This window comes from Cygnus atratus, chromosome 1 (assembly GCF_013377495.2).
Source record: "Cygnus atratus isolate AKBS03 ecotype Queensland, Australia chromosome 1, CAtr_DNAZoo_HiC_assembly, whole genome shotgun sequence".
Classification (NCBI taxonomy): domain Eukaryota; kingdom Metazoa; phylum Chordata; class Aves; order Anseriformes; family Anatidae; genus Cygnus; species Cygnus atratus.
Window position 1 is genome coordinate 15,001,287 of NC_066362.1, and position 27,720 is coordinate 15,029,006.

At 41.5% G+C, this 27,720-nt stretch overlaps 1 protein-coding gene across 1 annotated transcript in view; it reads right to left on the reverse strand.

Moving 5' to 3' along the window:
• Window positions 1-79: 79 nt before the first annotated feature.
• COG5 (component of oligomeric golgi complex 5) overlaps window positions 80-27,720 on the reverse strand; it is a 186,423-nt gene continuing 158,782 nt past the window's right edge. Inside the window, exons 15-22 of the mRNA XM_035549477.2 lie at window positions 24,407-24,517; window positions 22,970-23,032; window positions 22,050-22,153; window positions 20,355-20,592; window positions 11,938-12,014; window positions 11,316-11,442; window positions 10,643-10,722; window positions 80-789 (exon numbers count right to left, since the gene is read on the reverse strand). Coding sequence (XP_035405370.1) covers window positions 675-789; window positions 10,643-10,722; window positions 11,316-11,442; window positions 11,938-12,014; window positions 20,355-20,592; window positions 22,050-22,153; window positions 22,970-23,032; window positions 24,407-24,517 — 915 coding nt within the window. The 3' untranslated portion in view covers window positions 80-674. The remainder of the gene's footprint in view (window positions 790-10,642; window positions 10,723-11,315; window positions 11,443-11,937; window positions 12,015-20,354; window positions 20,593-22,049; window positions 22,154-22,969; window positions 23,033-24,406; window positions 24,518-27,720) is intronic.

The window sequence follows — 27,720 nt, forward strand, 5'->3', positions numbered from 1 at the left end:
CACGAGGACCCATCCTAAGTATATTTTGATGCTTTGCTGTTAGGAAGCTGCTGAAGAATTTTAAATACTGAATTCACGATTGGGTAGTCAATGTCCTTTATTACAGTTTGAGCCAGAAGAGAGTTGAAATCAATATAAGTTATTCTGAAGTGACAGCAGTGCACTAGCAAATCATTTTGTTAGTTGTAAGTATTTTTCTTTGTGTTAAAATTAGTAATTTTTAGATAGAAACTGATGATTCTAGCATTTCAAAAGCACAATTTTCTGAATAAGGCTAAAATGTATCCAACTCCTTAAAACTATGCTTATAGGAAAAGAGCTACTTCCTTATTTGACATATTCAGCAATTATACTGTAATATTTGAGTATGTTCTAATTTTAAACCTTTCTAAATTCAAAAGGAATGCTGGAGTATGATTCATTTTTATTAGATGTAGATGTATAGCACATAAAAATGGTACAGTTTCATAACATTTGTGTATAAATAAGTTCCTATAATGAGAAGGTAAAGCAAGAAGATAGAAGTTTCACAGATGAAATAGGTAAACACGTCTCATTGTAAAGCTTGTGATATTTGGAAGTAATTTACATTAACCCCAAGTATCCCTGTGGCACCAAAGACTCATGACTGCATTACTGTCCAACCTCTTACTTTGAGAGTTGTCCAGATACAGTCACTGCAGGGTTGACATTGCTTTCTGCAGCAGCTGAACCATGATGGGATAGACGGGGGCAAACTCCTTGCCTTCTCGCGTTCTTACTGATTGAACGTATGCTTCCAGGGCACCTCTAAAAAGAAAAACCGGCAAAGTAGTTAAAGCAATAAAATCATGTCCTACAAGTTCAAGATCTGAAATTAAAAACTTTTTCCCCTACTAAAGAATGTTGCATGTCTGTGTGGAAGGTAGCAGTGAAGAAAGCCTTTACAGAGCTCTACAGAATTGTTTCATGATCCTTCTCTCCTTTCTTGCATGTTTTGAGGAGTGAACAAGTTAACATTTAAATAATCAGCAGCAGCATGTTGCAGATGGCTTGAAATGACAGCTCTGACGCACAGACTCAAGCACATTGCTGTACTGGTAACCTTTAGAAATGAAAAGAATAGACTCCAGCTGCTGCAGACGCTAAGAGTACAACTCAGAAAATGAAAACTGGGACACTGGTGAACAACTGAAATGCCTTTAGGTGATTTCCTGGCTAACTCTTTTGAACTACTGTCCTTTGGGAAATACTGGTCTAAATCGGAGACAAATTGCATGGGTGAGGTTGTGTAGCTTTGCGGTGTTTTTCTTACATGTTATTGTAGGATGTCACACATAAAAGTGGTGTGCAAGTTACACAAATACAGAAATTTCACAGCTAAAAGGGGCAGCAGTGAGCATGTACGGGTCTGTAAATAGTTTAACCTGCTTTACAAGTACATGGCCACCTTTTAACCAACAACTCCAGTAAATAGTATTGTTGAATTACACTGTATCTGTAAAGGAAAGCCTTTGTAAAGCCCAGTGTCAGCTTTTGACTTAATAGTTCATGACATAGGCCAAATTGGTTTTGCCATCTATGAATGTGGTGGCTAATTTAGTTGATTTTTTTTTCCCTTATCCTTTTTATTTCCATTTCTTCTTATGCAACAGTGAACTTGGGGAGATTGCTTCTAGCACTTGTCCATATTATGGTCCATGGTGCTATTTACAGCAAGATTGTGACACTTAGGAAAAACATAACAGACTTTCAAGTGGGGACTCTGACAACTCCTGGGGCACGTCTAGCCCACTTCTGTTTGGTAATGGCGCGTACAGAGCTCGTACAGTATCCCAGCGCAGACCTTTCTGGGTCTTGGGTTTGTTGTCTGTGTGCTGGAGGTGCAGGACACGCCAGCAAGGCTGCTCTGCCCGTGATGGGGCACTGGGTTTGGGTAACGCAGCAGGAATGTGCCCACGCCACCAGGGGCAGGCAGCTGCTTGTCGGGCACATCGGGGTCAGGTGAACAGGGCCGAGGGAGGTGGCACCGAGAGAACTGCAGCGGTGTGCCTCTGAGTAAGCGTCAGCGGCTGTAACGTTGCGGGCAGGGCCAAGGAGGCCACGGCTCCATCTTGCCACTGCTGCTCTACCAGACAAGCCCGCAGTGAGATCACGCAGAATTGCCAAAATTGTTAAGGGGAACCTAAGGGAACATCATTGCAAACCCGTGCACAGCTGTGGCAAGTGAAGTTGATGGGAAGCAAACAGGCTCTCAATTAGGTAAGGCTAAGGAAAGCAGACGTTCAAAACTGACTCGGCCCCTTCCTCTCACCCTAGGGGTCGGGGGTAAGGTGGGTGATGTGGGACAAGAGAGTCCCATATCCCTGTACGAGCCTACTGCAATGGCAAGTTACATGAGCTCAGCAAACAGAGAAGTTGGTAGGACGAAGTGGGCGGGGGGGGGGGGGGGGGGGGGGGGGTGCATAACACACTTCGTTGCCTCTGAGTGACAGCATCACTAACGCAGCAAGGCCTCTGAACTGCCTGAGCGAAAATTAAAAATCACCCACGTCAGAGCTTTGCTGGAAATCTTCAGCAAAGTTGAGTCAGCAAGCGGGCTGCGTTCCTGAGGCCAAGAGCCTGCACTCAGTCTCGGGGAGAGACGAGTCCGAGCTTTGGGCTCTGAGTAGCCGGTGGGCACGACGAGAGCCCGGCCCTGCGGGCTGATCCCGGGGTGCCCCCACGTCAGCGCCACGCAGAGACTTGGGACCCGCACAGCCACAGGGTGCACGCAAGCGGCTCACAAATGCACACATCTGCAGCCAAACTGCCTAGCCTGTCACACTATGGGAGTCTGACACAGGGAGAGCCAAGCGTTCAAATGCGTGTGCAAGGAACCTGGGGCCTGGCCTACCTGCTGCTGAGCACAGGCTGGGAAGGCAGCAGTAGGGCACGAGGCGCTGCCACCACCCGCCGCAGCCCCGTCAGACGGAGCCGCTGGGCTGCAGGTCCCCTGTGCTGAAGCCCAGGGCTCGTTGTCCAAGACCAAGGTGACAGGAGGATGGATGGGATTACTGGAGAGAGTCAAGAGGTTTCAGAAGGCTGCAGTGACTGAGTGAAGAAACAGGCCCTGCTGCTGGCCTGGATGCACTTGAGAGCTCTTCACCTGTACTAACAGTTTACTAGTGAGTTACCACTGCGTGGTCTACACCTGGTACCAACACACTCTGAAGAGCTGCTTTGCATTTTTTTTGCACATAACACACACCAAGAACAAAGTTACCCCCCCTTCACAATTGGAAAGGCAGGGAAAGAACATTTTCTCTAGCCGAAATAAAGCGTTCTGCCCTCGGTCAGCTCCCTGAAAGCTTTCAGCCTGCTCTTCCTGCTGGTCTCCTGGGGCATCACAGGGTCTACAGGGACAGCAGCAACAACTGCAGAACCGCTAGCTGCAGCCCGTGAGTGCTCCACATGCAGCTCGCCTTGCTCCCAGCAAAGGCCATCAGCCAGAGAGACTGCAGAGCTCAGCCACATCTTCAGGTAAGCTTTAAATCCCAAGAGAAGCTGGGACTAGGGGGAAGGGACAGCAGGCTAAGTGCTTTTTAGATCAACGGGCCTCTGGTGGCTCTGAGGGGCACAGGCACGGCATGTGAGGAGCAGGCTGAACAGCAAGCGGGAGGCACAGGCAGGGAAGGCTCAAGGATCCTATCGTGATGAAGGGAGATGCTTCAGAAGAGTCAGACGTGTAATCACAGTTCTGCTCAGGTCAGCAGTAATCATTCAACACGTTAGATTTTAGTTACTTTCTACAACAAATAGTCCCCTATACTTAAGTTGAGAAATTTCTGTGGCAATTTTCTTACTGTAGCTGTCAGCTATTCATCTTGCAGATCTTCCTCCCCTCCCACTCACCAGTGCCCCTGTCTTTGCCTCTATACACTCCCCAAAGTTTGTTGGTCCCAAATAGTTTTGAAGTCATCGAAAGCTGCAAATAGGAGAAAAACAAAAAAACAAAAACATATTGACCTGCTTAACTTAGAAAGCTCTGACACCTCTTGGTGAAATTGTGGGATGGCATCACTGTCCAGATGGTAACACTGCTGCCCCTTTCTGACTTTGATCATCTCCTTGCTCAAAAAAAACCCAAAACAACAACAACAAAAACCTTGAAAAAGATGACAGAGATAACCAGATACTTCAGATGAAAGGGAGAAGCAGCTCTACCCTACGAGCAGTGCCCAAAACCACTCACTGTCAGCCCTTGATAATCCTTAGCCAGACTGTTGTTCCCATCAGATCAAACAGGAGGGGACGAGATTTAGGCTCATCCAAGTGCCAAACACCAGTACGAGCCTTGCCGTCACCCCCTCCAGCAGCTTTGGCCTTTTTTCTTTCCTTTCTCAAAAGAATCTGATTTACCTGGCAGAATGAACGGCAGCATTGGCAGGTGCTGTCACTTCAGAACTCAAAAAGCGGCTAAAGGAACTGTTTGTGAACTGTTTCTGGAGGTTGGTCAGGCTCAGAGCTGCCCAGTCCCTTCTCCTTCCCCAGCACACAAAGAGCTGACAGACGCCGATCTTCATCAGCTCTTGTTGGGCTTTCTCTTTTACTGGGGCTTTGCTGCCTTGTTTCAGAGACAAAGTCAAACTTCAGCAGTATCATCAGCCCAGGAACATCTTAACTAATTCTTTTCCACCCAAAAGACAAACAGTAATTACCACTCCATCAACACTACAACATAAATTCTCAGGCATTTTCCTAAAACATACCTTGTACAGGTCTACACTGAATAATGAAAACAAAAGCCTTCTCAGTACTCTGAGACTATATGCGTTCACTATTTTCCCATGTCCCGTCTTTGCATCTCCAACAGAAGTATTTAAATGCTCAGGAGCAGTTAAAGTGCAATTCAGAACTAGGAATTGGATGGAACTCTAAAACAGAAGCTGAGTTCTTCTCAGAGTTTTGTTAATGGCCCAATCCAAGACAAAGGCATGGTGAGCACCAACTTTTCACCAAATTTAACATTTATGTCAGGCTTCCTTGACTTGTCAGCTTTCAGCTTTTGAAGGTTATCTTGCACGTGCCACATCTCCCCATGGTGGGGATTGCACTGCAACCCTGTGGTGAACAACGCATGGGAACTGCAGTGCCAAAGGAATTCACAAGTCAAGGAGAAACACCTACAGCCCAGCAGAGGACATGGGGACCTCCAGAGCAAAACTAGCCTGGGGAACTACCTACTTCACGTGTCCATGGAGGCAGAGCAGCAGTCTGCCTCCCACATGGTGTACGACAGCAGCCAGAGCCAGAGCGAGAGGATGAAAAGCTGCTGCAGTTGCTGTGACCTGGAGCTCCATTCCCTACGTGGTGACCACGGAACAACAACTGATCAGCCAGCCATCGAGCCCTCAGCAGCTCAGAAAACTCTCCTCAGCATCACTGCCCATGGCAAGGACACGATGGTGATGTGGCAGGAAGCCTGTCCCTCCCTTTAGGGACAGGATCCCTGGTAAGGAAAGGTACGGGCAGTAAAATGGCAGAAATTATGAATCCTGGGAGAATGGGTATTCAAAGTCCAGGGAGTAACAGGGAGGTAGCTTTAGAAGTGCAAGGGAAAAGGAGCTGGGAGAGGTAACAGCACACATGGTCACCAAGTGGACGTGATTTCAGAAGTACGTTTTGGATGGGAATTTAGTTTCTCTGAAGACAGCTACCTAATCTTGTAATCTTGAGAGGGATTTCGGGACTACGACATACAGAAACACAGACACTGCAGGAAGATGCTTAGGGCAAAGCACCGTGTTGGCTGCAACACAGCCAGACTGCAGCTCAGGCTGGCTGAGGTGGAAACCCTTCAGCAATGTGCTTCGCTGAAGCTGCTGAGATGCCTACATGGCTGTCTTGTTTCGGAGATAAATGTGTTTAATAGCAACGTTAACGCCTGAAATGCATATTTTATATGCTATTTTTGCACACTTCACTGGTCCTAGATCAAACAAGCTTTTGTAAACCATGCTGGCAGCACAGCATCCGATTCAGATGCACCATTTTACCATTTAAAATATCTGTATTACAAAAGATAGACTTGCTCCTGTAGAGGACACTGTAAAAACGCTTGTGCATAAGTAATGATGGGAAATAAACAGCATCAAGGGTGAAAATGGTATCATCGAGTCTGCAGCACAGAAGAGATCGCAGCTGTTTTCATGGAAAAAGATGGAATTTATAGTTATATTACCGATGTTTAAGAAGATGGAAGAAACCCTGTTTATGTAATACACAAAACATACTCTTGAAGGGATTAGACTAAATAATGCCCTAAATTCAGCATCTTCCAGTCTAATAAAGGACATAAAACCTGTTCGGCAATCTGTTTCTATTTTAAACGACAAGCTATGGTATACATTACAAACATTGTTTGTAGAAGGGAGCTATGGAAAGAGGCTTGGTGGGCTGTTCTGCATATATTAATGCTTCATTAAAAATGCCATAAGAAGTAAGGAAAAAAAAAATCTAAGTTTAAGATACCCTCCCACATACGGAAAAGGATTTTAAAGCACTTATTAAATTACTTCACTTGCTTGAGCAAAAACATGAGCTTTCTTGGAAATCAGGACAAGCTGATTATATAAGACCCAGATAGTTCTTTTTTAAAATGTTATTTCAACGCATGGAGATTTATATCTACAGCAAAAAGGGGAAAAAAAAAACAACCTATGATTTGGGCTTTTTGATCCCTCTTAAAGGGATCTTAATGCATATCATTTGGAATTACTCTAATTAATTAGCTAATTTTATACAGCATTGTGAATACCGGTGCTGCCCTCCTGGGCTCTGCTTCAGTCGAATGGAGCCTGATGGCAGCTGCGAGCTGAGGCAGGGCCCTTCTCTTTGCTCGGTGCTGCTGCAAGGCCCCGTGGACCCAGGTCCCAGTCAGTGGGGCAGACTTTTCCTTAGCGTGCTGTTAAAATCCTGTTTGCTCTGCAGAGTTAAGTCAAAGAGGAAAGTGGAAGATGTGCTGTGAGAGAGCACACCTGTCTGACACCACATCCATTTGATCGGGCACTACACAAGTTACTGGAAAACCAAACAGTAAAATCTGACAGCACCACCTATAGCGCAACGGCGACATCGCTGTTTGTTGAAAATTCCCTAACGAAGAGCTTGGTGGAACTGTGATTTTTGTTTAATGACCGAAAATAACTGACTCGGAGCACTTTTATGGACAGGCAGGTGCTGGCCGGGGACGTGGGTGGGCGCACCCCTTTGCAGGCAGCAAGCAAAGCCACACGAAGCGGCTGCCCCTTGCTCGCTGCACGTCGATGAGAGCAGAAATGCAGCCTGGTGCTGATGTTTGCAACAAAACCATCGTGCCCCTGCACCTAGCAGGGCTGAAGCCAGCTTCCAGGAGCTTATTTCAGGGTGGTCCCCAACTCTGCCCCCTGGCAGGTCAGTAGTCAGAGCTGCTCGGGATATCAGCTCCTTGTGAAATGAACTCTGCTGTTCACTGCAATGGGAAGAGGTGAGCTGGAAGAAGAATTTACCCATGAACTGTCCTTCAGGCTGGCTCAAACGCTGCCACGTGTAACAGAAATGTTTCTCTTGTGGGAGATGGGCTGAGTTAAATAGGGAAAGAAGGGAAAGAAGAAAGCAAAAGAAAGTGCCCTGACTGCTTGCAAAAGTGCTCCTTTCAACACCGGCTCTGGGACGACGCCTGCAGCACGGCCATCTCACCTGGCTGTAAATGCCCACAGGGCAGCCGTCTGCCCGAGAGGGCTCCTGTGTTCCTGCCTGCTCCCCCTCCATGGAGCAGAGAAAATGGAGCTTCCAGGACACAACGCAGCTGACCTATTTTAGGTACCTGCTTCGGGAGGAGATGAATCAGCCCTGGCAGTGCCCAGTTCTCTGCTGGCTATAAAGGGAGGCGAGCTAATACATCCCTGGCCAGGTAATTCCCACCCTTCGTGCCAAACACAAGCAGACAGAAATGCACAAAAATGCTCAGAATGCTCCTAATTCACAGCATTAACACCATGCTGCATAGCAGGCATTTAAGATCTGCCAAGCAGAAGGAAAACTGCAATTAGCTTTAATATTAAGCTGTAAAGATTCTGATAACATGTGAATTAATATCTGAGAAGCAGGCCCCCAGAGTAATTGCACAGTTGTTATAAACTGAAGCTGCAGAAAATTCCCATTTGTGAGGCTGCACCAAACATAAGGATAATTTCTTGAAGCAATGCAGTGATCTGAGAGCCCAAAGCAGACGAGGTCCAAGGCTGAACAACCGCAGTTCGAAAAGGCTTGAAGAGGGCGAGAGATAAAAATACTAGAGAGATCAGCAAGATGCCTGCAGTTCAGCTTAAGTTCACATGAGGCACACAGTACAGAATAGCTCAGAAATCTTCTGATGTAATATTAAGGAAAATATAGAGAGTGTGAGTGAAACAGATGGTCACACAAGCGGCTGGTTAGCTTGCCTGCCTCACGGACGGGTAAGCAGCCTACTTAGAAGTGACTAAGGCATGACAAGAGATGACAAACAGGTGAGCGCACACGGCCAGGCACACAGAAGTTACCGGCCCCTGCACTGCAGACCCGTGCCCTGTGCCCACCGGGCTCAAGCAGTCGGCCAGCTGGCCCCCGTTGATCTGCCTGGTCCTGGACGTACGGGAGATCCTGGACACACTGCCCGCAGGGAGAGAGCTGCTCGACAAATCCAGGGATGTTCATTCATGCAGCTCAGCAAAGAGGCAGGAGGTACAGCATCCCATGGCATATCAGGAATAGGGAAGAGCCCCTGGAGAGCTCCAGAGGCACTTGGGAAAGGCAGCTCTTCAAAGCTGCCCCCTCCATGCCCTGAGGGTGAGGATGTTCAAGCAACGTCCAAACCCTCCATGGCACAAAGCAAGAAGACCACAGTCCCACCATAAAATGCTCAAGTGAGAACCTTGCAGCAACCTGCTCTTGGGATTACAGAGTGTAAGCATTTTTATAGAGGCACCTCATGCAAAATGAATAAGGGATTCTGAACTGACAAGCCTAAGTTTTCCGACTACACTAGTTGGTCTAATGGAAGATGCTCTCTCTGCCTAAAAGCCTTCTTCCAGGTGTATTAATACCCCCGTGGTCAGAGCAATTTATCAGTGTCTGAACATGACCACCAGCAAGCCCGTTAACTGAATCAATCTGAATGAAGTTTAATTGTGAGCAAAGACAATCATGTATTGTAGTTTAAGGATGGCAATCTCAAATTTGTATAAAGGGATTGAAAAGACCTAAATCCCATCAGTTCTCATATGATCTTCTTTCCTCACTTTCTCTAATGTATCTGAAATCATCAGCTTTGCCAGCACTATCAGGACAGAGATTACAATAAAAATATTAATACCTGTTACATATATAGCTCTATCAGTACTATACCTATTATCCATTCCCTGTAATGAAAGATGCCATAGCTTGAGATTCAAGAAACCTATAATTTTGTAATCAAATTAAACTAATGACTTGCAAGATTTTCAAAAAATACTCTTTTAATACACATGTGAAGAAACACAGTTTGTATTTTAATATTCCAGAAATAAATCCCACTAACATCTACTGGTGATCAGCTAGCATTTCTGTAATTGGCCCAAGCAGCATCGTACTGGGCTGTATCATGCTATCTGCTTCAAGAACTATAAATCATAGATATATAAATATTTATAGCAGACTCCTTTTGGTTGTGTGCTTTGAAAATGTAGACAGATAATAGTCTATTTTCTCAAATACAACCACTGCTGGCTGGAACTTAAGAGGTTTTTTTTTTTTTTTTTTTTTTTTTTTTTTACAATCTCAGCAAAAGCTGACCACAACCATGCACAGAAGTGCAAGGACAGAGCTGATCAAGCTCGGTACAGCTCTGTGTGACAACCTCTCCTGCACCACTCAAGTGTGTAACACCTAGGCTGGGTTGGGACACGGAGAAGGTGGCTGGAAAAATTAGGCCATTAGGAGCCAAATGATCATCCAAGCCTTGAATCCAGAGGATCCTTGTGCTTGCTCTGTAATGTTCATAGAGCACTGATGTTCCCTCTAATTTATTTTAAAAATCAGTTTGTCTTGAAAAACAAAACTCTCCACAACTTCACCTAACATTTTAAGACACAAAATAGTATTTACCTATAAAGTTATCTACCCTAGTAAGATTTTAATAAATCTGACATAATTATCACTTCCTAAAGATCCCCAGCTGGTTGCTGAAGAATAATATTACAGGAGTTACAAACAAGGCTCTTGCATTTTAAAATTCCTAGCTATATTTTCATTGCTAAAGCTTTAAATGCCTCTCTTTCTTGACACAGAAGGCAGAACGGCTGCAGCCTTGATTTTTCAATAGTTGAGAGAGGCTGTTTTGCTAAAATACAGTGTTAACTTGGACCATCATTGTGTGTGGCTTCCCTCTTGTGGAAGAGGATTATGTGCTCATTCCAAAGGCACTGGAGGATTTGGATATGGGACAGGAAGGTGTTCTTATTCTCCCATTTTGCAACTCGTCCCATGAGTGGGGAGAGGGTAACAGTATTTATGATAAGTCACCGACCGCACTCTTCTCTACTTTTCAAGACAAGCCCTGGTGTCCAGATAAGCTATTGCTCAATTGTCATAAAAGTACAGAAGAAAGAAACATGATTTTTACCGTATGAGTGCAAGCCTGTCCTTTTCAGATGGATGATCATCAAGCCACTGGGAGTAGCGCGCAATGGACCACTCAGCCCTCTGATACAGGGAAACACAAACAAATACCAGTTACACATAAATGCAGACAAGGACATACATGCAACAATTCCAGAAACAAAGAAGAAATAAGTGAAGGCAATAAGAGGCACGCTTAACACTGCAGTGATGCAGAATCAGTTAAGAAGTCAGAGACAATTTAACAGAAACAGCCCAATATGTTATTTTGGGAGCTCAGCGATGATCTCCTATATCAGCTATTTGCCTGGTTCTGACAGTGGTTTGCATCTAGATTTCCTACATCTGACTGCAATTTGCAGTCTGGGATAAGACCTCAATTTTCTTCTACGAGCTAACTGACTATTAAAGAATTCAGAGCCCATTCAAAATCAGGTTATCATTTTCATACTGTTAATCAATCAAAATATGAAATCAATGACCATAACACCTTTGCCACAATAAAAACAAAAGCCATCAAGCCATACAAAATATGAGCTTGAATATTTATTTTTTTTTTTAACTAAAATAACTAGGGTAAACAATAACATTTGTTACTTAGGACATCTACTAAACAGTAACATTAGTTACTAACTCCTTAGGACATCTGCTAAGCAAAGACAGATTGATCTTACTACCTGGAAGGGTGATTTTAACTCCGGTGGTGCTCTTGTAAATAAGAACTGAAGAATAATGCTGAATGGAATAACCTCTCCCAGAGCTGGGCTATTAGCAATATGCTCACTGGTCTGGAACAGCAGCGGTCTGGAAAAACGCAACAATATACTTGTGAAAGGAAGAAAAAGCTTATCTTATGCATTAGAATAATAACCTATACAGTGGCAATACTGTGTTAGGATAGAATCACCTCGTTTTTTTTCCACTAGTCTGCATCTCAGGTTTTCAACAAAGGTTCGGTTTGCAAAAATGTAGAAAGTTGTGTATTTTAATTAAACAACATAGGACTGTAAATTTTGTATTTCAGTGAGAGCATGTAAGGTAACTACAGAACTCATTGTCATAAAGCAGCAGCACTGAAAGCAACACAAAACGTTACCATTTGGCCATCATTTGCATGACAAAGACTTTTAAATCATAGTTACACTCTGCTTAAAATTTAGAAGAACTTTAACAAATTTCTACTTCGCTTGTGGGTGTTGCCAAAAAAGCTCTCAGTTCAGTCAGAACTATCAAAAGGTAATAAATCAGTTTTGAAATACAGTTTGGTCATACAACCAGTTGTTAGCTGATGCAACTCACCTGAACGACCTCAGCTGCCTGTACGATTTTCCCAGGTCAGAGACTCGCCGACACAGCGGTGCTACTGCTAACTCCATCTATAAAAACAAACATTTCAATTTGAGTTAGATTGTCCCCAAATCTAAAATTCAGCATTTAAGTAGTCTGCCTTTAAATAATAACCCAGACTTGCAGGCCAAGACATCAGTTTCTTGCTGGTGGCTGCTTCTGAGACAAGAAGCTGTTCTTTCATACTGCACTGCCCAAGCCAGGACTTCTGCTCATTTTTGGCAACACGGTAAGCACCCCATGGCAAACAACAGCTATTCTCCCTGGATGAGAACAGGATGGGCTCTCGTGAGCTTGCTGCAACTGAAGCTTTGTTGGCCTGAGCAGGTTCATTTTGCCAGTGATGAGTTTCCAGATAAAGCACTTATGTCAAGGTCCCACATAGCCTGAGCTCAGAATGGGAAGAGAGCAAATCGAGGCAGGTTTCTGCAAACCATTACAAAAGCAGTAGGAGCGCACACATATTTCAGCTGGTCACCCTTTCCTTTGGCGAAGGATGAGATTAAAGTAGTTCATTCTTCAATCCTCGGCCCCAAATTCAAGAGCACAAAACCCACGTAGACTGGCAGGCAGCTGGGACCTATTGCTACAGGGTCATACAGAATCAGACAAAAAAGCATCCATAAGAGCATTATTTTCTTGCTCAACTGTCTGCTCCCTGTTCAGCCTCCGAGTTACAGAATCCATCTTTAAAAACAAGCAATTTTAAACTCTTTCTGTTCTTTAAGCACTAAGGAGTTCACCTGCCTTTTCAAACAAGAGCCAGACTCCACTCGGTTTTTATGCCATTCACATGAGACTCAATTCCTGTCACAGAAATCTACACTACCAGTGAAGACACAGAAGTGAGAAAGAATAATTTCACCTCCAGATCCCCAGCTGAACCCTTCGGTACCATTACATGGCAAAAATTCAGTCAACATGCACAACAATCCAAACAACACCGTTCAAAAAGAAAAAAAAACAACAACAAACTTTGGCAAAGTCATTTTATCCAGACGCAGATTAAGTCTCTATTTTTTGTGTTCCTGAAGTGTCAGTCAACAGAGGGATGCAATTTTGTTCTTGGTGTAGATTTTTTTAAATCCCCAGTTTGGAAGACTACTCAGACCGATTTCCACACAACGCACAATTAAGATGTTTCAAAGGATCAGAGCTAAAATAAGTAACCAGATAAAAACCACCGTACACTCAACTTCCCATTTAAGTAACGTTGCTGAAGTAGTGTTAAAGCACTTGCAATAATACAGTATTTAGGGTGAAGCCTTTAATACTGTTATTCTTTCCAACTGCAGCCTTTTCTCAGACAGAGCAAGCAATGTGGAGTGCACAACCACAAGACAGGCAGCTTCTCCCCTGGATTTCTGCAGGAAGGTGCCCCAGCTCCTAAATAGTGATGAAGCTCAGCCCAAGCTCAGCACAAGCTCAGGGTTGTTTCCCCAGGTCTCCTGGGACGCTTCTGAGCACCCGTGGGAGCCGAGAGGCCAGCCTGCTGCACAGGATCAGGAGCAAGTGGCCAACAAGAGGAGCTTATTAAATAGGATTTGCTGCATCATCATACAAGACCCCAGCAGACCCCGACAAACAAATGGGAGCTCTGATTTCTTCAGAGCTTCTTTTCAGGCACCGGAATTGGCCAGGGGCAGCTGCAAGTAACTGGTATCCTGCAGGAGCCGGCGTCCCTCTGCTGGTGGGAGCCGTGGGCTTGTAGCTGCGAAGAACTTGGGAGAAGATAATTCTTGTAGGTGCCTTAGAGAATTTGATAATAGGCAACAAAATGCGGTTCTGACTCGGGGAAACAGAGAAGCACGGATCAAACTGTACCCAGGAGGACAAAGAGATCCCAGCACAGCAGAACATAATTCTGCTTAATAAGTTTTAAATGATCGTTTCTCTCCTGAAACATAACGTGATGTAATGAGACGTAAATGAAACCTTCTACAGCTTAACCAGTTCCTTATTAAAACAAATTTCAATGATTTCTCTTGAACTTATTTAGTGGTTTGCATAAATCAACATTTTTAGTCTTAAATACTAAAGAAAATTTCCTTCAGAAAATTCTATTACTTCATCTTCAACCTTTATTCACAGTAGGGAATTATTAGTATTGCTAGAGCTAGATAAATTTAATGGCAGCAGATGGTTGATTCGTGAAGTACTAGTTGCCAAAGGAAAAAAAAATGTTTTTAAGCTTTGCAGCATACTATACCATCTCAAATTGACTCACGAAGAGTGGGAATGAGTGAAAACTGATGTGGTAAAAATGCACATAAACCACAGAAACTTTTTTTTTTTTAAATTTACAGTGCTAGTCTGCTACGTGTCATAACCCAATCCCTCCAATAAAAACTATACCTCACATAACAACAAAGATTGTGGTTTTCACTTGTATTTTAGCTATTTGTCTGGATCCAATGATATAATGAGATGCTGCAGCATCTTTCTGCTGCTGCAGTCCTTTCTTCAGGCCCTCTGTAGAGGTTTTGTGCCTCCACTGAGCACCAAACTGGATGGCACCGCTGGCTCAGGAGGCTCTGGAAGAGCTGCTGGTTTTAAGGTGCTGCAGTTGGGCAGAAGACAGAGCACACATCACTGTGTGATTTTGCCACCTGTCATCACCTGAAGCTGCATCAAGTGTTGACTCATGCAATGTGGTTCTGCTGTAACAGCTTTTGTTGTGAGATGTAACTACAGCTTCCAAAGCACTGCAGTGAGCTTTTCCAGGTCAAGTGCTGCTTTTGGCTGTCTGCGAGCCAGTATTTGTACCGTTGTGTGTGCGAGGCCTTTAATGCATCCACATTCAATGGGCGTTACATATGTAAAGATGAGTAGCATTTTTTGTTTCTTTTACAAATTTCTCTCCCAAAATTACATATTTGAAAATTTGTACGTCTAGGTTAAATTCAGTAAGAGATCAGGTGTCCAAGGAATAATGTGCAACCACAACTAACGTGAGATGATCGTTATCACAGGACCTCAGGACCTGTTGGAGGACAGGCAATAAGAAGTGCGTGCGCACATTGAAAAGGGAGAGCTAGAATGGAAGAAGGCCTAACGACTGCCTCATTTCCGCTAACTTTGTTCCAAACCCATTGCTTTTCCATGATTTATTCATGTTATTTTGTTATGCTTCACAGAACAGAATGACAGACTCTCGCCCAACTTCTATATAAAACGTATTCTTCTCAGTGATTCCTGCTCTCTAGGCCTAAAAAGGCTATGTTATCTTTTCTTCTCGTATGACCCTGTCATAGCCCATGGCTAGTTGGTCAATTATCTGTTGAACTATTCACTGGCTAGCCATATTGTAAAAACAAATCCATCACATGGCTGGCTTCTCTAATCGGATTATGTTCAGCAACCCAAGGGTGAAGTTAATACGTAGTCCAGATACAGATAATGCATATAGATTGAAGGGTGCTTTGAAAAACTCCACAGAGAAGTTATTGTTTTGTGCCTATTGTGGTATTTTCAAGATCTCTCGTTACCAAAAAGCTGTTTTTTCAGTTGGAAAATCTTAGCATTAAATTTTTAGCAATTATATTTCCTCCTGGCCAAGATGAATTCCAAGTTTTTAAATGTTAACTCGAAATGCTTTTTTTCTAGCCATTCAGCAGGAGAGAATGCTTTAACAAGCAAGAGAGCAGAAGAGTGAATTATTGTATGAAAGAAGCTGGCCTTGAAGGGATGGGGAATTTGATTTCTCCACCATGCAGCAATTCCAAAACGGTTGATGTTTAAGTAAATCCTTCAGCTGCAATACCTCCAAAATATTGCACATAAGAAAATAGTTTCCTCCTTCTGGCAGGATAGTTGGCACTAAACATTAAGTACATTTTATCTTTAGTAGCTTTTGCCCTTGTGACTACGACTGTGATTACAACTTCCTGCTTCCCTTCTCTGTAAGAATCTAAAAAGGAGAGTATTTCATGAAAAATGATAAAAAACATTTTTAGTTGTATTAGCATGCTTGATCAAAGGGGCAAATCTACTTACATTAAAAAAAATAATGCAAGATTACTATTCTTGCTTTTTTAATGCATATTAAATCAAGAAAATAGATTCTGACCATAAGCTAACCAGCAGACAGGAACACTATTTCTATGATAGAATTTAGTGCAGTCAACTTCTACAGTAAAAGCATTTTTCTAGGAAAGTTCAGTAATGCCAAAACATTTTGCAATATATTGACAAAAACTTAAAGAGTTGGTGACAGTGTTAACTACGCCCCATCAAAACAGTTCGACCACAGTACTGAAAAACAACCAAAAAAACCCTCAAGTCACACCTAGATAAGAAATATATGAAGCTATATACAGAATGGTATTAACTCAAGCAGGACCAATAAAAATATTTTCAGCCACTCGACAACGGCTGAAAATAATCAGTCATGACATGTTTTGTAGCAGGGTTTGTGGCAGAGGCAGTGGCTCCAGCTTTCCATGTCACTCCAAACACAGTACACAAACCTGTGCCATGGATGGTACAAGATGGGAAATTACATCATGCTTTCACACATGAAGCTTAAGGACGACTTACTCTTTGCAACATCTGGCCTAGTTGATTTCAATGTAATTGTAATTTGTATTTATTATTAATAAATAGTTATTTTCCTATATCGGTTTACAAACTGTATGTAGGAGACTACTAACTTTTATGCCAAATATTACTGTAGAATCCCCATTTCTTCTACATAAAAGTCTCAGCTTACTGTGTTTATATTTCTTCCTTGGCTGCACTGTCCAGAAATTCTACCAGGCTTTAAGAAGGCCTGAACTACAAAGCCACAAATCCCAGAGCATTCCTCAGTGTAAGTGCTGTAGCAACTCTGAATACCAAACAAGCTAAAAGGTCCTCTGGAGAAGAACTTGTACTCCCCAGAAACAGAAATAAAAAGCCATCAGGGCTTGCTTGCTTGCCTGCAGGAGAACATTTTTTCCAGTCTGAGCAGAACTGAATTTGAAAGTGAAATTTAGTATTACATACATGAATACTGAATCGTGATCATCTTAAAAATACAAAAACAAATGAAAACAACCTGATCCAGGCATTTATAGGACTGAACTGAAAAGTAATCTTGTCCAATTGCCTGTATAAAAGCTGAGAGCATGAACAGAGGTGAATTCAGCCTATGAACTGGAAGTATTTCAAACAATGAGAGTCCCAAGAAACAGCACAGTATGTGATAATAAGCTTGCAGCATTGCAGACATTTTCTAGGGCTTAAAAAGCTTCTGTGTTCCTGTAAGCACTGATCTTCATGAAATCCTGATATTCTGGCATATTTCATGCCTATCGTACCTATTTTACAGCTGCCAAACTAGCACACAACTGGTCTTACTGCTGGAATATCTGTAATGCCTAAGATAGCAAAATGCAATACTGAGGCTGTGCAAACAGGATCAGACAGAGGGTGCGGGTTCAACAGAATTACAGCAATAATTCCCAACTGTGTAAGCAGCTGAGCCTTACTCAAGAAAATTGGATCTGTTATGCACTTCACCGGACCCAGCTCTGAATGAAGAGAGCTTGAAGCCTCTGTTTTCCCTCTTCTGTGTATAGATACCTGTTGTTTTGAGGCAACTTATCAGTAAAACGAGCCGGTAATGCAAAAAATGTCACATCTGACTCTCAGCCAAAGCACTCTGCTAAGTAAGAGGCCTGTATCTCTAAGTGACCTGGAAGAAATGTGGTAAGAACATTTAATAAGATGCCCCAAATCTGATGCAATCCAAAATTATTTGACTTGCAACACAAATGTTTATAATAGCACTTCAAGTTGACCAAAGCTGGATAGATCTGCCCAAGTCTTCTGCTTGCAAGTAACCCCAGAACACCAAAAAAGGTTTTTAAATCTCAAAAGACAGTTTTAAGCCTGCTAATGTAACCCTTTTTGAGTACAGAAAATTCAAGATGACTCTACAAGACAGAGTACAAGCAGAAGCGTTTTATAAACAAACCTCCTCCTACACACACAGTGTCTTTCCAGGCAGGTTCTTTCCTTCAGCTCTGGCATTTGTCCAGCAACACAGTGCCTTTCTGGGCCTGAAAGTACTCTGCACACAGCATTTAGGGCTGCTTGGGAAAGCTGTCCTTCCCATCAAGTCAGAAACCCAGCTGAATTCCTGCTCCCTGCTCTCCCCAGCCCAGTGCAGCAGCAAGCTCCCTTTCTCTTCGGAGGAATCCAGCCATCTCCACAACAAAGGCAAGTGCCACACCAACAACAGCATGGAAACGAACTGACTCCCGTGCTGGATTGCAGCCAAAATTCAGGCTGAGCACACAGAAAACATGCCTAGGACAAAGCTACACACACTCCACCAGGGCGACCTGGCAGCTGGCACTGGTTTACATGTTCTCCAAAACCCGTGGATTTTGGGGAGGAGTAGACACACCCCAGAAAAAATGGATATAAGGCAGCCTTCAAATACAAAATACTTAGTCTATTTTCTGTTATCCTGAGTGATCCCAGGCCATTCTGGACTCTAAAAAAATCCCTGTGCAGCCAGGGATGCCCCAGGGAGCTCTGCAGAGATACCTGAAAGTGCTGAGTGAGTGGACCCAGCCAGTTCTTGTGTAAGGCCACTTTTAAATAAACCAAACATATTATGCGATGTGAAGATGAGACAAACACAAGGAAGACTCCAGAAGCAGCAACTGTCAAAGGCAGGAGACAAGAATGAATTCAGACCCTTTTTTTTATTTCCTTCCTCAATACAAAAGAAAAATGAAAAATTTATCTTCACTCAGCGGTCCACTCAGGAGTTACACTCAGCAAGGTGGGGAAGAACATGCAATCCCCCTACACTCAGATGAAAACATACCTTCATTTCTTACTTAAAAGGCAACCTGTGTCAGAACAAGAAAAATATGTGTTTAAAAAGATAAACGAGTGATATTTTTAGTATTATAATAATAGGTGCTTAGATCAGATGCTCTGAACTGTAGAATTAGGTAAGGATATTTCCCAAATTTATACGACTTACTTTAGCACTGCAGAATAAATTACAAAAATTATTTATATTCCTTCCAGAGGAGGAGTCAAGTGTCCTTTTTTTCTATTTTATGCCATTGTCTTCAAAATAGCGAAGGGAATGGAGCCTTCCCACTGAAATCAATTGAACACTTCCCTTTAAATTCTTTGGTTAAAGGCTGGTCTGCTGCTTTTGAGTAATGAATACAAAAACTTTACTCAAGAGTAATCAGTAGAAGCCTATTGCATGGTTTAGTCCACTGTTAAAAAATGACAGTTGTGTAAGAGCCTGAAAGCTGAAAGAGCTGGAGTTGATCCTTTTGATACCCATACCCCAAAAAAATGCCCCACATGGAATTGCCCTGATACCTTGATTTGGTTATGACAGCTGTAGTCCCAGTCTGGAACATGAAAAGAAGGGCTGGTTTTCACGTATGGAGTTTTTTTTAAACCCCTAAGGGCTGACACAGTGTCAGGCAACCTGATCTGTATGTATGTCCTGACAAAGATTTTTCTTCTTGCCTTTTTTTCAGGGCACTTGAAGGCAAAAGATACAAAGCAGCCACAACCAGTAAAGAAGGTAGTAATTCCTCCCTTCCCTGCCTTCCTCTTCTACCTCAGTCACCTACTAGCCAAAAGCAGCACTCAATATGCAGACAACTGCTGCCTAATTCCCTTTTCCACTTGGATAACCTGTATCCTTCAGGCCAATCTAGTAGATGCCTGTGTTGTTTGGCAAGTTAATCACATGGTGTTACTATTGACAAATTAAATTTGAATATAGCAGATAACACAGAGAAGCAGTGGATATTAACCTAGTGATTTGTTTTGTGTTTTAGTTCAGTATAAAGATATGGGTAAATCTGAGAGACAGGTGAGTCAGGTCATGAAGAGAATCCCCACAGGAAAACTGCCCTTCTATTAATGCAAGGGCAATTCTTCCACGGGATATTAATATTTCTTTAGCTTGTCTCTTACTCTGCAAGGCAGGTGAGCTAGTGATTAACCACTGCTGGCACCGTGATATATAAAGCAATTAAGAAAACGACACTCTATTCCATTACAAGAGAGAGAAAGAATGAAGTGAATGAACGGTGGCAAATGATGGATGTACCAAAGAGGTCAGACAAGATGGATAATATTTCAAGACGTAGCTGAATTTAAATGAAACAGTCACTTGATGGGGAGCTGTCACACCTCCTTGAATGTGCTTTGCGGTGACAACTACTTGGTGGATGCATTTCTCTGGAATCAGTATCTCTGAGAAAACGTTTAGAACTGGAATGCGCCAATCTCCACAGGTGCCTGTTTATACTTTGCTGGGGGTAAAAGTATCGATACCTTTCAGATAACACAGTGAAGCAACAATAAAAAGCAGAAGCCGGTATTAGGGGTACCTGTGCGAAATCCGCCGCAAGCCGCATCTTCCCACCTTCACCAAGGGGCCTTATTAAACTGGCATTGCGAATGAAAAGTTCAATTGCTCTTTGAGCCATGGCTTCAGTGTTATCAAAGACAAAGTCAAAACACTCAAAATGTCTGAAGTAGTCACTCATTACTCTCGCTATAAAACCCTGTAGTTCTTTCATGTAGAGAGAACAAGGGACATCTGGTTTTCCTGAGCTGGATAATGATCTGCCAAAAAAGAAGAAAAAAGGAAAAAGAAATGGAAGCAGTTAAATTCATCTTTAAAACACAACCAAAAACTACTGAATTCTTTTTCATTTTTTTCCCTACTCCATGAAGCCATGGCATGAATTATAGAGTATCATTTAGGCTCAGAATAGAGTGTGTAGCTCTTTCTGAAACCGTGGTGAAAAAATCTCTCTTATCAGCCATTCCCATCCTAGCAAGATAAAGGAAATCACCCCACTCCCACCTAACTTGCAGAGCCCCTGCTAGTTTGGAGCCTAAAGCTCAAATCCAGCACTAAATTTAAACGTCCCAGCTGTTGATATAAAACTCTAATAATGGATCAGAAAATACATGTCATAGGGTCACTAGTTTAGCCTATCCCAAACCTGTTCTCTGCATAGAATTAGTTTCATAGATTGCTCCAAACCAAGGATTATAAAGTCAATCTAATTACCACAGAAGCAGCACAGAAGCTAGAAAACCCAGAAATAAATCACGTTTGTCTTTCTTTGAATCACAGCCAGGCAACCAAGCTCTTCCAAACTCAGGAACCTGAGCATACAGGCTATCTAACAAAACTCAGCCTTTGGATGGAATCAGTTTATCCACTCTGACAGATACCTTGCTAGTGGCAGCAAAAGAAAGATGGAGAGGGTAAAATACTGTTTTAAGAAAAAAGAAGTCAAAAGAAAAATGAAAAACAGCTCTGAAAATATACCTTTTTTTTCAGTGAATTTCCAAGACAGAAAAAAGATTGATGGCTATTGACCAAATTTTCTGTGTCTGCAGGACATCTCATGATATCAGAAATATCAGAACAGAGATAACCAAAACAATGCTCAAGGAGAAAGCCTCCAGTATAGCTAGGACTTAAGATGTTTGCAGATAAAGAATACTGGGAATAGTAACCTAAAATTTTACAGAAAAGTAGCATAGTATACTAAGTCTGAGGTTACAATAAAAAAATAAAAATAAAAATAAATTTGAACCATTTCACATTTAGCAGTAAGTTAGAAACATTTCTGTGTAATTTTGAATCAGATTATATGCTTTATTTTGAGAAATAGGAACACTGACAATTCTGAGAATTGCCCACAAAAAAAAAAAGAAAAAAAAAGAAAGAACATTTTGAAAGCAGAAGAGTTTTTTTTAAAACACAAACAATGGCCCCTGCTTGGTTTTCTTTTCATTTTAAAAGGAATTTTACTCACCAGATACAGAAAAAAAGGAGGAAGACACATGTTGCCTGATTAATTTGTTTCAATAGCTATAATTCTGTTTTCAGTGTTAATTGACCATAATGTATCACCTACCTTCCCCTCAATAATCATGGGCTCTTGCTCCAAGGACATTGTGGCAGTAACAATTTATTATGCATATGGCAATAATAATTTATTTTGCATATGCAGGATGTCTTACTAAGGCAATAGTAAACAAAAAAAAATACTGGTATTTACCCAGAAAAATCTTCCTGGTGCATAGTGATGATAATAGCTTCTACTGAATCTCCTACAGAGTTCAGTAACGGTTGAACAGCACTACCCATTAGATCATGGACTGTCTAAAATAGAAAAAGGCAGAAATAAGGAACAGAAACTACAAGCATTTGCATTCTGACACCTCAAAAATACCTTGACAAACGGTTCATACCAACAGCATCTTTTTTACTACTCGGTATTAGAAACTGCTAAGCAGAAGGACAAAACCCTAAGATAACTTTGAACTTTAATTGATCTAACCAGTGAAGTACATAAATAAGGCTATTTACTACTTCTGTGTACATAAAGCCTTTCTTTTAAGAATGTGCAGAACAATCTAGCATTCCTGGTTTGCAGACAGACATGTTCTGGTGCACACAGTTCATTCAGCCATTCACTCCCCTGAGACAGGCAAGCTGCCCTTCATTCCTCTGCACACAACCGCTCCCAGATTAGCGCACAGCAGGATGGATGTGGAGAGCTGTCACCCACAGCACCCAGAGCATAGCCTGGCTCTCCACACCACCCTGCAGAAAAGCACCAGATAGCATAAAGATCACAGGGTGGTTTGTGTGTGTGTGTCAGGGGGTGGTGATAAAGGATTCAGTTACTGCTGTGTGAGTGCTGCAGAGAAAGATATTTATTTTCACAGTCTGATGACAACTGGGTTCCGACCATTATGAGAATATTCTTAAATACAAACATTACTCAAGCTGTGACTTGGCACATGCAACGCTTACGTAGCTGCAGATAAGACAAAATAAAAATTACAGAATATTTGTCTAGCTTTGGCTAACACACATTCATACAAAATAATACCTGGAAAAAAAGCATCCATCTAAAGTGTAACCAAAAAAAAAAGGCAACCCTCTCCCTGCAGCATCTGGACATTCAATTACCTTTAAGGCAGCTGTAATTGTTTGCTCAGCAGCTGCTGGGAATGAGCTCTGATTGGCAACGACCTACAAATGTTAAAGGAATTGTTAACAGTCAACATTCAACAAATGATTAGAATCTACAACTTTTAATTTCATTTAAACAGAGTTATTCTTAGTAATGAGTGGAATACACATGTACAGATAACTATCAAATGTGTTTCATACAGACAGAATTCTTAATGCACCAGTATCAGTCCTTTGCTCTCCTATTTCCTATAGACTCTGCTGCTACCTTGGCAAATAAATTATTTAAGAGATTTCAACTGAAATTTAGCTGAAGGGTTATTATAATCAGAATAAATTTAACTGGTATGTTCTCCTACTGCTTAGTATAGAATTTATGGAGAACTGTACAAGCAGGTCTACAGAAAATATTTGAAAAAATGGTTGTGTTCTTTCTCATTTCTATGACTTGTGATACTAGATGTTAAGTAGCTGCTTGTGTACAGCTACAGCAACATTAGAACTAATATATTAGAGGAATATTCTATCACTTTCCTTACAGTTATGAACATGCTATATAATAGTATTTTTAAGCCAGATAAGTACTGAACTCAGGCTGAATCATATCAGATCTCCCTCCAACACTAAGGCACATGAGGTTCATTACTAAATACATCAGAGAAAGCAGACTTAAAAGTTGATCTACCATCTGTTTGCAAAATCCAAGCAAATTTTGTAGGCTTTTTGGCCTTTTTTAACATTCTTTAAACATATCCACAGTCAGAAGTTCTCATGATCTTGTTTCTAATCAGGCTAGGATTTAAACATAATTAATTACAACCACCACTATATATGTTTGTATTAATTTATAGAGACTGTGTAGCCATTGATATCACTGAGTCAGTAAACTGGAATTGTTCATAACTGAGCTGAGTCCTCAAAACATTTCTATGCCAGACTTTGATCACAGGAAGAACACAACCAGGTACTTGTGAAGTACTACTTTTCTTGATTTCACCCTTTCCTTCCCCTTTTCAATTTGGCCATAATTGTGGGAAAGCAGTGGGGTTTTCTTCCGAATTTAAGCTTAGGCTGGGCCAGATCCAGACAAGGACTATCAGGCTTACCAGAACTAAGACAGGGCTTTTGTGGTAAGAAAAAAAACAGAAAGAGTTCAACTGTTTAGGCTCTTATAACAATGGCAATGAGATGTGACTACCGTCTATAAAACACATCTTTCACTCCTTTTCTTAACATTGACACCTTATCACATAGCAGTGCTTACAAGGGTCAACCAAGTCTCAAAAAGCTGTAAAATGCACATTAAGATGCAGTTCTTAATCCAAAATTTGACAGTATTTGTCAGAGTCCTCATCAGCTAGTAGGGTAATATGCATACAATACAGCAGAGAAGGTAACGTTATGGAAAGAAAAGAAATATCAAAGGAAGCCCACCTTCAGAACTGATTGGTGTAGTTTGTATAGTGAATTAACTACAGCCACATTCCTCCTCTGTCCCTCTGTGAGAGGTCCAATCACCTGGCTGGCATCTCCTTGAGTAGACAGCTGCAGTGATAACAGAAATTTTTAAAACAATATTAACATCAACTCTTTAAACAGTGCATCACCTCTAAATGGTAGTTAGCTAAACTTAGGTCATGGCAGAAAACTTTAGCTCATCCTTCAGAACCTATATTCTTCCATTTAACTTGTCGTGCTTCGTGTGATTTCCATCTCTATGTAACACAAACTGAAACAAAAGGAACAAGAAGCAAAAAAGACAGCTGTCTCAGCTTACAAAACCCACAGCACTCAGAGCCAGGTGTCTTGGAGGTACCCAGTCCCTGCACATCTTCAACGTTATCATCTAAGAATCAGCTGAAGTCACCTATCAGAGGATGCCGTATAACCTACCAGCAGCAGAACTCAGAATGGTGGGTCCGCTTTCAGTCCTTACTTCTGATAACCATTCAAGCATCTCCCTAAAAACTCTTTATTCTTCAAATAGGTGGCTTACAACTTTGTACGTATTTGTGGCTTGTAAGCAAACAGGAAAATAGAACTGCAAGAACCAAAACTGCTACTCCTCCCATTAAAAAGAGTTTTCTGCATGAATCTTCCAGCAAAAAACAGAAAATTAATTCTTCATATTTAAACTCCACACAGTGTGTGTTTTTTTTTTTATCATTACCACAGAAATCAAAGTTCCAGGATGGCACATAAATAGCAATTAACTACAGAACAGTTCTCTAAGGATACTGCAGCATATGTTTGTAATTTAAAATAAAATAAATTGTAATTGGGAAACAAATGGAAAATTTCTTGTGGACAGAAAGCTAAAAAAATACAAAGAATTGACAAAAGGCTATGTGAATTCTAGAAGTATGTCTAAATATTACAGCAAGAATTGCTATTAATAGAAAGCTTTACTGCAATATAATTATCTCACTAGCTATCTGTATTTCAGGATACAAAATTATCCTCCAGGAAACTCCTGAAGATGCCTACATCTGAAAGTCTCCCAGTAAAAATATATTTGACTCATTGAACAAGTCATCAAGAGACCTTTATGAAGTGTGTCTTTAAACAGTTGTAGTTCCTGTGGAAAGCGCCTAAACTAAATATGCAGTAAAAAAAAAAAATGTTCAAGAAAAGGAACAAATGTAGAATGAAGATTTCTAAGGTAAGTGAAACAACAAACGTTTACTAGAGAAAGACTATTCCTGCACTTCCCATAGCTTCCACTCAGCACAAACACAGACATCATGCAAGCAAGTTATCTAGGATTTGCCAGCATTGCTAATAATGTTTTAGACAAGTTCTTGCAAGCACACATGAACACAAATTTATTCACAGCACTACAGTGACAGTATCAGTTCATTCCCATTTCTTCAAATTTAGGGCTTATTTCAGAATAAACAGGTTTCTGAGGCCTTTGCAGAGGCAGAAGTCTTTTCCAACATACCTTTAATTGTTTGACATTAGGATGCATCTTTAGACTAGCTGATAAATAAATCATCTCAGCAACTCCCTGCCTCCTTGATGAGGACAGCCATGTAAGCTACGTACAATCCTGTTTGCTGCCTAGTATTGCAATTTGACAGACCTGGCTGGTTTTAAGAATTCTGCTTCTCACACTTAACGGCTTCACAGATTAATAACTAAAGAGTCATGCAGAGAAACACAACACCCTGTCCATCCAGCTGCCCACCCACACCCAGTAACCTTTTTTCACACCTTTTTTAAGCACTGTATAGACTATTCAACTCAACTGTGGTTTTTTTTTTTATTATTTTTCTTCCACATTTACAGCTATTACACACAAAAGACACTATTAGGACAGCCAATTCTGCATCCTAGTCACCTAAATTTCAGTTCCTCAGAGTCTGTTACAAAGGTCTCACGATTTCCTTTTCTTAGTCATTATGAAATCATTAGACTATGTCACTTTAGCTGGTAAAAACAGCTTAACTGGTAAATAAAAACAGTAACAAGTACAGACACAAGCCTTCTGCAGAACAAGCAACTCTTGCAGTAAGCAATAGAGCACAATAGATTCACAGGCAAAATCTAAAAATGCCTTAAAAAACAAACAACATTTCTAAAATTATTTACAATATTAAATTCTCTTCAACTTAATCCGTTTGAACTTTGACAGCTAGATGTGTTGCTCTCTTGTGTATTTTAAAGTAAGATCGCTGGTCTAAAACAACAAGGCTTGGAACACTCATCTCCTGTAACTAGCAGTAGGAACTGGGCAGCTCCAGGCTCACCGAGATGGCTTCTCATGAAGGTGGGCCACGGAAATGGCTCCCCGCCATGTACAGCATAAGTCTCAGGTGGTCATTCCTTTCTCTTGCTGTAACCTCAATGATTTATGTGATCTTGCTTTGAGGAAAGAAGGTTTTGCACTGAGGTCTACCCAACAGTTCATGTACATATACTTCACCACTGGCATATATTTGCCAGGATTTCAGATAGTTTATCATTATTCCAATGTCCCAGCAATTCAGACTGAATTCTTGACACCTCAAATATCCATTGAACAATCTGTATCCATGTAGGAAAATGTCATTGTCTCCCCCCAGTTCCAACAAACCATGCTTGTGGCCCATTTACTTTAGACACAAATCATCTGTCAATTTATTTTCCATCATACCTGGTTTTATCAATGAATCATAGTCATCGTTTTCTTTATATAGCAAGTACTTTCGAAGTTCTGTGCTGCACATAAGTTTATACACTTAAGCACACTGGTAATGTAATTGTTCCTCTCTTATATGACTGCTGGGGATTGCACTGTGTAAATAGGTTAAGTCAAATAAGTATGAAATAAGCCACATCCACTCAGCTGTAAGATACAGTCCCTTTAGAAGAGGGCAGTAGAGATAAAATCTGATGCCTTTGTAATCAGTTTCATTTATCCAGAATTGCAGAAGGCCAAAAGGGTGAATTTATGCTAAACAGAAATTGGGAGAACAGAAGCAGTGACTTCATCCTGGTTCAGAATCTATTCTGGGATGGGAACAGCTAAAAGACAAAGCTTAGCTGAAGTACCAGATCCCATCTCCAGGGAACCATCAATTACTCTGGGAGTTAGCTGGGGTTGAGGCTGATGGCTGAGAAAACAAAGAAAAAGAAACCAAGCTGAAGCCAGACCTAAATGAGCAGTAACAACAAGGACCGTAAGCGTCCCACTTGTCTGTATCCATCTTTAAACATAGCAATTGTTTTCTTATGCTCACTTCAGTTGAGTAGAGTGTTCTCAC